Source organism: Manacus candei, unplaced genomic scaffold (genome assembly GCF_025592945.1).
Source record: "Manacus candei isolate 608988 ecotype Guabito, Panama unplaced genomic scaffold, ASM2559294v1 h1tg000037l, whole genome shotgun sequence".
Taxonomy (NCBI): Eukaryota; Metazoa; Chordata; class Aves; order Passeriformes; family Pipridae; genus Manacus; species Manacus candei.
In genome coordinates, this window is record NW_026138085.1 from 10,036,381 (window position 1) to 10,046,984 (window position 10,604).

Here is a 10,604-nt window from a genome sequence, read left to right on the forward strand (position 1 = left end):
CTGGCACAAACCCAGCACTTCATGCCAGGAGAGATGACTTCAAGCTGACTGAGCCCCCAGGCAGATGGGCTGATGGCCACACAACACCATGACCTCTCTGGAACAGGTTTATTGCCAGACACTGAACACATCATCACCAAAGCAGCTGCCTGAGTCCCGCTCCAGCCCTGCTGCACCCTGTGAGCCCGCTCACAGGTCTGTGGTGGTGAAGGTGGTGTTGATGTACACTGCTTCGGTGGGCTCCTTCAGGTTCAGGGCAGCCACCAGCACCTCCTTGTCAGTGGGGGCTGTTGGCCGCACTTTGACCTGCTGCAGGAGGAGAGCATGGTCAGAGAGGATGGGGGACAGAGAGGGAGGAGAGGGACACTTGGCCTTCCCAGGAGCTGAGGGCTGTCAGGGGGATGCAGAGAAAGGGACACAAGGGGTCCATGAGCCTGGAGGCCACAGCAGAGAGAAGGGGATGCAGGTTGCTCTTGTCAGGACTCCCTACTGAGCACTGGCAGCTCTTTGCACACCTACCTTGACCTCAAAGTCATCATCTGCGGGTGCATTTACTGTGTTTTCATCCAGGGAATTCATGCTGTGGAGAGTGGAGGGTGGGAGTAGAAGAGGACCTAGGCACTGGAGAAGTCGGGGTGTAGGATGATGGCACTGTGGCCTTTGGGACTTGCCCACAGAGCTCACCTGGTCACAGAGATGGAGTCCTCATGGAAGCCCAGGTCGTGTGAGGGATCAAGTGGGTGGTTCAGTATGGGGTTGGCCCTGGTCAGGGATGGGTGGCAGGTGAGTGCTGTCCCGTGGGGCTCTGGGGCTTTGAGGTCAGCCCGGGCCAGCTGTGTCCCCCGGGCAGGGAGGGGTGTGACAGCGAGCCATGCAGGCTGCTGGGTGTGGGGACATGCCTGGGCTCTTCCCTCCTGCTACAGGGAGCCCCCCACTCACCCCTCAGCATTATACTGGTTGGTCCCAGGAATGCCGGCTCCCTGCTGTGCTGTGGCAGGATTGAACGTGGTGGCCACCTTCAGAGCCTTCATCGCACTCAGCTTCCTCTTGTAGCTGCAAAGCCCAGGGATGGGGTAGGTGAGAGGGGCAGGGGGGAGCTGAGCCATGGGATGGGGTGGGCAGGAGCAGGATGGAGGGTAGGGATGGGTCTGGGGGTGCCGGTGAGGATGGGGGTAGTGGGGGGAGGCAGGAGGAGGTGCAGGCAGTGCGGTACCTCCTGGTGGTGAGAACCAAGACGAGGGTCATGATGAGTATGAAGATGAGCAGGAATGCTGCCAACCCTGCGATGATGCCGATCAGCTCCGTCTCCCTGGTGGGGTTTGTCACCTCCCCGGGGCCCTGGCACAGAGCAAGGGTGAGGGCACAGTCCCAGGCAGTGGAGCCCCACTTCTAGCCCCACCTGGGGTTGGTGCCCTCTCCCCATGCCCCTTGCCCAGCCCCACTCACGATAACAGCAAGGCCCAGTTTCACCAGCTCAGCCAAGCCCAGTGGGTCGGACTGAATGAGTCTGCCAAGGAAAGCGGAGGGATGAGCAGCTGGGCTGGGCCAGGCATGTGGCAATGCCTGTGCACAGCCCCCGGCACTCACGTGATCAGCTGGTTGATATCCAGGGCAGTGCCATTGCTGTACACGAAGTACGCCTCCATCACTGACTTGCCTTCCACCCTGCAGGATAACAGAGATGGGGGAGTGGGGTGCCAGGGTGCAGGCTACCCCAGGGTGACCCCCCAAATGCCACCACAGTGTCTTTTTCCCCACCACCACTCACCTGGTGTCACGGGTGCTCTCCATGGTTCGGATCGCCACCACATAAACTGCTGCTTTGGTCACGCTGGTCAGGGCCCTAGGAACAGGAGACATAGGGGGAAGCTGGGCCAGGTGGCCTGATGTTCCACTTGCGGGCATGGGAAGCAGCTGGACCCCCTGCAGCCCCCTCCTCTGGTGGGAACCTGCCTGCCCCATCCCCTTCACAGTCCGTGAAGCTGGGAGACACAACCAGTGGGCCCTGGCCTGAATATCCATGAAAATCCATGTTCCCCGCTGCACAGCCGTGCACCCCTGGCCCCAGCCTGGCACCCCTTACAATTTGATACTTTCGGAGTTACTCTGGACTTCTTCCACCGTTGACGAGAACTGGAGGCGAACGCGGTAGGAATTGTCCACTGTGAAGATCTGTGTGTGGAGAGCAGGGGTGAGCGGGGCTGGGCAGGGCGCAGGGTGTCCCAGGGTGTGAGGGGGTGAACTCACATTCAGCACAGTCTGTGCTGAGTGCACCGGTGCCTCGCCGTCCCGAGCCTCCACCGTCACCTGGTACTGCCCCTTCAGCGACTCATCGAGGTTACTGGCCACCCTGTGAGGACAGGGACATCGGCAGTCCCACTGGGCTGCACAAGTTGTCCCTGTGATGGCACTGCCATCCTTCAAGCTCCATCCTGCCTCCATGTCCAGAGCAGGACCGCAGGATGGCTTTGTCCCCTTTCCAGCCTGTGCTGGCCCTGCAGCAGGCAGGAGCTCAGCCACATCTCCCCACCCGAGCCCAGACCCATGGCCTCACTTGATGCTCCCGATGTAAACCCCCTGGTCGAGCACTGCGTCCACCGTGAAGAGGTTTTCAAAGGGCCGGCTGACCCCGTTGTCCTCCAAGAGCACCACGCTGACAATTGAGAAGGTGATGGCTCCCCCCAGCCCTGAGTCAGCGTCTGTGGCCTGCAGGGACAGAGTGTGGCAGGAGCATGGGTGGGAATGGCCACCACCTGCCCCCAGTGGGGATAGGTAAGCAAGGCTCAACAGACTGACAGACATGCAGGCAGCTCCTCACCTTCACGGTAGCCACTTGCAGGCCCACAGGGGAGATTTCAGGAACAACCACTGCCAGAGACAGAGAGGGATGGTGCAGTCATGCTGGTGTGAAGCCAGACTTGCTGCAGACCCCATGCCCACACAGCCCCGGGGCTCCAAGCACTCCCCAGTACCCTTGACCCCACAGCCCTCATGGAAAACACTGAGTAATCCCAGCCTGGTCCCTGCACCGCTCACAGCCCTGCCCCAGGCTGGGGGAAGGTCCTTGCTGCCAGTGAGTGTGGCAGAGCACGTGTGGGTGCAGTGAGTAGCCCATGGGATGAACCACCCCTGACTACTCACCAAAGGTCTCTGAGATGGCCTGGAAGACCGGTGCATTGTCATTCACATCAGCAATGAGGATCCTCAGGGTTTCTGCAAATGTCCCAAAAGCAGAGCCCCAATCACCAACAGCCCTGCAGCACCCTCCTCTGCTTTCCTCAGGAGCCCTTAACTCCCAGCAGGCTCAGGTTCCTGCAGCAGGAATCAAGAGAGCTGGGGACATCCTCCCCCATCACCAAACTGTCCAGCTCCTGTCCTTCTCCCCACAGCTTCTCCTGGGAGGTGGGAGAGGCAGGTCCCACCACCCACCATTCCCAGTGGTGGTGGAAGGAGCAGGGAAGGGGGCCCTACCGTTCTGGCTGTAGCGGTTGCCCTTCTCAGTGTACAGGTCCTCAGCCCGCAGTGTGAGCAGGACTCTGTCACACACCTCGTAATCGATGTCCGAGCTGTTCACCAGCAGTGAGCCGTTGGGTGCCAGCACAAACCAGTCCCTGCACACATCCCCAGCACTGCTGTCACCCTTGAAGCAGGCGACTGCCAGCCCCTCGAAGACCAGTGAGTGGTTGGTGTCTGGGTCGGAGGCGTTCAGTGTGTGGACCACACCCTGCTGCGTCCCGTTCTCGGACACGGTCACATCCTGTAGTGAGTCTGGCAGGACGGTGGGGGACTCGTCATTGACGTCTAAGATGTGGACCACCACCGAGACGTTGGCCTTGTCTCCTACGTTGTCTGCAGCCGTGTTCTCTGCCACTACTTCCAAGGAGAAGAACTTCTGCTGCAAGGTGTCATAGTCAAGGGGCACGTCAGGGTCTACGGACAGATCGCCGCTGTAGTTCCCTGGCCCCAGGCGGGATGAGCGGATCAAGAAGTTGCTGGAGCCACTGGTCCTCTCAAGTAGGAATGAAATGCGGGAATTGATCTCTGTCCGGTCGGCATCTGTGGCATTCACCTCACCCACGGAGGACCCTGAAGGTGGAGACAGACACTCAGTGGGCAGCAGGCACTGACTCAGGGCCACCACTGGTCCCACAAGCCTGGCCATACAACTTTTACCTGGAGAGTCTTCAAAGACTGAGAACTCATAGGACTGGTTGAGGAACATGGGAACGTTGTCATTCAGGTCCTGCAGGAAAAAACCCTGGTTGTAGCCCTTTCAGGAAACACAGTTCCCCACAGCAGGCTGGGGACAGGAGTGTAGGCACCTGCCCACCCACAGGCAGGAGCTACACAAGCCCTCTACTGCCTCCCTGCATCAACTATTCACTCTTCCCGCACAGAAAGCCTAGGGACACGGTGCCTCTGCCCTGCCCATCCGTCTCAGTTCCAAGCCCCAGCCTGCCCCAGCATGTCCCTGCTTGTGCCCAGGGCTCACCCCCACAGTGATGGTGACGTTCACTGAGGTGCTCTGCTCCGGCACACCGTGGTCATACACCTCCACCGTTACCACCATCTGTCCCCGCTCGTCTTCCACAGCCTCGCGGTCCAGCGGCTCCTTGCTGTGCATCTCACCTGTGTCTGCATCGATGGTAAAGTTGTTGCTGAACGGTCCTGTCAAGATCCTGAAGCCCAATTCGCTGTTGGGGTTGCCAGGCTCATCGTTGTCAATGGCCTGAAAAGGTCACCGGTTGGAATGGGGTTCTTGGACACCTTGGGGACAGTCCCTCCTCTCCGACAGCCATGTCAGCCCCTCCACCTCTACTGATAAATACCTGGATCTGTGTACTGATGTTCTGCCCCTCTTCCACTGAGATGAAGTAGGAGCCGATGATAACGGGCGCCATGTCATTGATATCCAGCAAGGTGATCTCCAGCAATGTAGTGCCCACCTGGCCGCCCCCATCCCTGGCCTGGAGGGTGGCATAGTAGACAGAGCGAGTCTCCCGGTCCAGCAACTTCCCATCCTTCACCAGCAGTGTCCCAGTCATGGTGTCCACCGTGAAGATTTTAAGGCTATGGCATACACAGAGCCATCACCGGGGCTCAGGCCTGAAGCCCCCTCGCCAGGACGATGCCCCAGTCATGGCTGGCTGTGCCCTTACGTACATGTCGTCCGGGAGCAGCCGATAGGTGATCTGACCCCACACACCACTGTCTGGATCGTAGGCCTAAAAGACAGAAGACTGACTGACCATTTGGTCAATCTCTTTCAGCTCCCAGAGGAGTGTTGAGTCTGAGACAACGACTGCTGGAAGTGAGCACCCCAAAAATGCAGCCCTGATAGGCAAGAGGTCCCACACCCTGTGTGCCTGCTGGCACTGACTCCTTCCTGTGTGCATGGAGAGACCAGTGCCCTCAGTGCAAGCTGCACTAGAATTGCCCAGGGCCCTGCTTTGGGGCTGTAAGCTGTGTCTGCTCCCTGCCCAGCTGCTGACCGTGATGGTTGAGATGATGGTGCCTTCAGGGCTGTGCTCCATCACACTCAGGTTGTAGGTGCTCTGGGGGAACTCAGGGATGTGGTCATTGGTGTCAATAAGGTCGATGGTCACGTTGGCCGTGGAGCAGCAGTCTGTGGGGTTCCCCGTGTCATTAGCAATGATCTGCAGGATTGAGAAGGCACTGTGTCTCACATGGGTCCCCAAACATTACAGAGAGACCTGTCACACTCCAGTCCAGCTGCCCCGCACCAAACAAGCTGCCAGGGCAGAGCCATGTTCTGCTTTGACTCCTGAACCCTGCAGGAGAAGGGCTATGTCCACTCTGTGCCCTGGCATTTGCAGGGAGCAGGAACTGCCTCCATGACAAGCCAGACCTACAAGTCCCACCTGCACCACCATGACATGGCTTATCTCGTAGTCCACTAAGGATGGGTCGTGCACCAGGATCTGGACCTCCCCTGTGCCCACGATCATTTCAGGGGACACATCGAAGGCGCTGGCATTTGGACCCTGCAGGCTCAGCTTAAAACTGCTGTTGATGCCCTGCCAGGGAGAGACAGGAGTGAGGGTGGGTGGTGCAGCCAGGAAAGACACCTGCACCCTGGCCCAGCCCCATGGACAGGGTCCTACCTTATCTGGGTCATGGGCAACAATGCTGAGGTTGGACACAGGCAGCCTGGTGGAGGAGTGCTCTATGATGCTGCCTCTGAAGTTGTCCTGGACACTGGCAGAGAAGTTGCAGCTGGAGAGGGAGCAGCTGTAGAACTGGGGCTTGTTGTCATTGATATCAGTCACTGTGACTGTCACCAGGGTACTGGTCTGGGCCACCTTGCCGTAGATGTCCAGATTCTTCTCACGTGCCTGGGCAAGAGGAGAGAGTGGGTTGAAGGGGCCCAGGGAAAGGATGGGTTTCCCCTTGCTGCCTCCTACTTACCGTGACGTTCAGCAGCACTTCCTCACTTGGCAGCTGCTCCCGGTCCAGGGGCTCACTCACAGTGATGGTGCCCGTTGTGGCATTGATAGCAAAGGGGACACTGGAATCTGGGACACAGGAACCAGTGGCAGCCACTCGGAAAGGCAGGCGTGGCCCTCTCTCTCTGACAGCAGGGCAGACTGGCAGCGCCTGGGTGCCCAGAACCAGTCTCCTTGCTGCCTGACCACCCCTCCTGCCCATCCCACCTTGCCACTGCTCATCACCTGCCCATCCCATCATGCCCCATCACTCACTGATGATGCTGTAGAAGATTTCATCATTCACCCCTGTGTCTCTGTCCAAGGCGGTGACGGCCAGCACAATGGTGCCCTGTGGGGACATGGCCATCAGGGCAGGACCTATGACATCTCCAGCTGCCCCCATGCCTGGTGGCCCAGACCCCTAAGGGTGTCAGAGCCCCCAGGGAGGGCCAGGGGCAGAGACATGACATTGGGGCAGGCATGCTCCTGACCAGGGGGCAGTTCTCAGGCACAGAGCCTGAGTAGGGCTCGTTGAGGAACCGTGGGTCCAGGTTGGGCACGTCTTCAATGGTCAGGGACAGATAGGTGAAGCTCTGCTGGACGATCCAATTGTTGTGCAGCAATCCCCCGCCATCCTGGGGAGCAGAGCACCTGTAAGTCCCAAAGCCCCCTTACCTAGCAGCCCTGTACCCCTGGCCCAGCTGGTCCCCACCTCAGCACGAATCTTGATCTGGTAGAAGGTGTTCTTGGCATAGTCCAGTGAACCATTGAGCACCACACTCCCATTGGGCAGGATGTAGAAGAGCTGGCGATTCTCCGTGCTGTCTGGGATCACCTGGGCATGGGACATCACCCTGTGTCACCAAGGCAGGGAGCAGAGGTGCGCCAGCAGAGATGGGGGCTCAACCTCCATACTTCTGCCAGGCTTGACCCCCTACCACCTGGCTCATCCCCAGCCTGCAAATTCAGCACCTTGCACTGGTTGTCCAGTGGGTGCAGAGCCAGACACACAACCTGGTCCTAACCTGAGACCCTCCTGCTCCCCCAGGGACATGGAGCTGCCCTGGTTGGGTCCCCCAACACCTCAGCCCCAAGGGGGTGGCCCAGGGGTGGCCCAGCAGTGGGGTTTGGGTCTGGCATGCCCTACCCCACAGTGCACTGTGCTCACCTCCTCGATGCTGTAGCTGACTCTGGAGGCGTTCCCAGTGTCGCTGTCATTGGCAAACACGTTGTAGATGATGCTGTGCAGTGTTGAGTTCTGGGCACACAGGGGAGTGATGGTGAGAGAGCAGGGAGAGTGATGCTGGGCCCAGTCCCTGCCAGCCCTGCTCTGGAGTGCTCTGACCCAACAGGGCTGCAGGCGCTGCCCAGTGCCATGGGACACACAAGGACAAGATGCTGCCCTTGCTCAAGCTGGGCAGAGGCTGGATCCTCCTGCCACCCTCCTTGGGGCTCCTTGGGAGCAGGGGCTGCACCCCAGTCCTGGAGTTGCCAGACAGGGCCAGACTCAGCCCCACACCCCATCTGCACCCTGATCCAATGTCACCCTGTCCTGGGATGAGAGTCAGCTCGGGCACACCCTGATTGGAAGCTGCAAGGGCAGAGTCCCAGACATGTGTCAGCGCCTCAGGGTGACACAGAAGCACCCACAGGGAATTGCCCCAGCATGGAGCACTCCCAGGTGCTGGCTGCACCATCGCCCCACGCCCAGGCACACCATCACCAAATGCCCAGGTGTGGGGTCACAGGGTTCCTGGTGCACTGTTACACCCAGGTGTGGGGTCACAGGGTTCCTGGTGCACTGTTACACCCAGGTGTGGGGTCACACAGCTACCAGCACACTGTTGTCCCAGTGCTGGCACACCCATCCCACAGGAGCCACCCAGCACCCCTGCCCTCCTGCCTGTGGGAGTCAGGAGGTCCCAGGAAGGTACCTCGGGGATAAAGGCGTTATACGGCACGTTCCAGAAGACCGGGGCATTGTCATTACGGTCCTCCACGATGATGGGGAGTATTTGGGAGACCTATCGGGTATCAGAGAGGACATAGGATGGGTATGGGAGATGGTGGCCAGCAGAGCTTCATGCAGTTCTGGCACCCTATGCCCACCCTGGCTCTGAAGCCAGCCAGCATCACCCACCCACTTCTAGTCCCCTTCCCACTGAGCCTTGTCTGTGGCCCTGTTGAGACCCTGCTCCCCTCCCACTGCAGACACTTAGCCCATGCCCCAGCACTTACCTCATTATTTACACCGTCAGACACTGTGGCAGTGATGGTGAGCCTGGCCTTGAGCTGAGGGGACACAAGGCAGGACTCGGTCAGGGCCAGGTGAAGCTCAATCCCTGGACGGCTAAGCCCCAACCTCTGTGTAGGATGTTCCTCCCAGACAACTCTCCCCCCAGGAGCTGGGTTTCGGGGCCAGGGAGTGACACACGGTACTGCCATGAGCAGCTCTCCCACAGGATTCATGGCTCTGCCCTCTGTCCCCGTCACCCCAAACCCCCAGTCAGGCAGGGACATCTGTCCCATCTCTGCCCACACCTCACGGTCCAGGGAATTCCTCAGCGTCACGTTGCCTGAACTGGGATCGACAGAGAAGTAGAAGGAATCTGTCCCTCTGATTCCATAGGTGAGGATGTCGTCCTTGTCTAGGTCATAAGCCTTCAGCTGGAAAGCAAACTGGTCTGGGGGCACAGGCAGTGTCAGCTCCTGTCTGAGGAACCCCCCAGCCGCTCCTCCTGCAATCCAGGGCCTTCCTGAGACTGCCCCTACTCACCCAACTCCAGGTCCTCAGGCACGTAAACGAGGCTCATGTTGAAGATGGGGACTGTGTTGCCTGAAACTACAAGGAGTAGGAGCTCTGCCAGCAGCCCCACATCTGGCAGCACCTACTTATCTCCAGCCCCAGCTCCTGGCCATGGTTTGGGTCTCCAGGGAAGGCAGGGGAACCCACCACCCCTCATCTCCTTGTGCTCCTCCCACACCTCCAGACCACGCTTGTCTTCCAGCTGCAGCTCCCATGCTGGATGTTCTCCCCACTGCCCACCCCTACCCTGTCCCAGGGCAACAAAGTTACACTTGGTTCTCCAGTGGGGTGAACAGCTGTTTTGGGGTCCCAGCTGCTCTCAGAGAATTCAGAAGGAATGTTGGGGGCTGAAAGCAGCTCCATGACCCCCTGCCCACCCATGCCAGATGCCAAGAAGAGTCCTTACCTGTTGCCAGGAGGAAGGGGAGCAGTACCAGCGAGTGCCATCCCATCCTGCCAGGAATCCTGTGGGCACACAACAGAGAACAAGCGGCTGAGGGTTGCCCCCCCAGATCTCTCCTGGGGAGCAGCCATTGGGGCAGGAGGGGTGTTGGTGGGGACAGTCCCTCTGCTGAGCTGGGCTGGTGATCAAGCACCAGGCTCCATCCCACACCCCTGGGCACAGGCTCCCTGGGGACACGGAACGGGGGCACAGGATTGACCTCCAAGTACTGGGGACCGTGAGTGTGCCTGGGGACTCCAGGAGCCTCCTGGCTGGAGGCTCCACAGCTCACGCCCAACGTGGCTGCCCCAAGCAGTGCTGGGAGTCCAAGAGCAACCTGTGGCACCACTGTGGGGTCTCCCTCCTTGTGCCATGGGCTGTGGGCAGCCCCACAGCCAACAGACATGCCCTCCCCCCCCCACAATGGGCCGTGATGCCCGTAGGGGCTGGGGCTGTCATCCCTTACCTGTGGCCCTGTCGCTGGGGATGTTGCCTCTGCACTTGCATCCTGACGCTGCCAGACCTTTGCCTCCTGCAGTAAACACATTCGCCAATCATTAACTGCAATTAAGGGGTGAGAAATCCCTCTCTCATCTTCCTTATTCCTTGTGGTCATCCTGCCGTTCCCACTCAGCCCAGCCCCACGCTCAATTCCCATCACCAGCCCCCCAGGTCCCCATACTGGGTGATGTCCCTCAGGATTCAGACACTTCAACCTGTGCCCATGGGACTCTGGCTCCCAGAAGGGGTGCAGAGCCTGCAGGGATGCAGAGGGATCCCAAAGCACACCAGGAGACCAAAGAGAGGCTGGGGAAATGCCCTGCGTGCCCATGTCCCTGGGCTGGGGACACCTGGGTCCCACCGGGACAAGGGGTGGGCACCAAACCTGTGGTGTGGCCACTGGGGC

At 59.6% G+C, this 10,604-nt stretch overlaps 1 protein-coding gene across 1 annotated transcript; it reads right to left on the minus strand.

Moving 5' to 3' along the window:
* Window positions 1–92: 92 nt before the first annotated feature.
* Window positions 93–10,229, minus strand: CDHR2 (cadherin related family member 2). Its single transcript, XM_051793504.1, has 32 exons — window positions 10,164–10,229; window positions 9,662–9,720; window positions 9,226–9,291; window positions 8,991–9,133; window positions 8,688–8,741; window positions 8,384–8,473; window positions 7,618–7,707; window positions 7,162–7,284; window positions 6,941–7,084; window positions 6,723–6,798; window positions 6,430–6,536; window positions 6,126–6,356; window positions 5,883–6,038; window positions 5,493–5,657; window positions 5,164–5,225; window positions 4,830–5,070; window positions 4,493–4,729; window positions 4,174–4,243; window positions 3,472–4,086; window positions 3,142–3,213; window positions 2,819–2,868; window positions 2,555–2,706; window positions 2,248–2,350; window positions 2,084–2,172; window positions 1,769–1,843; window positions 1,588–1,665; window positions 1,447–1,507; window positions 1,214–1,338; window positions 940–1,053; window positions 685–762; window positions 520–580; window positions 93–309 (listed from the first exon to the last, which is right to left on the minus strand). The coding sequence occupies exons 1-32, from the start codon at window positions 10,202–10,204 to the stop codon at window positions 190–192; spliced, it is 3,948 nt and encodes a 1,315-aa protein (XP_051649464.1). The 5' UTR covers window positions 10,205–10,229; the 3' UTR covers window positions 93–189.
* Window positions 10,230–10,604: the final 375 nt, after the last annotated feature.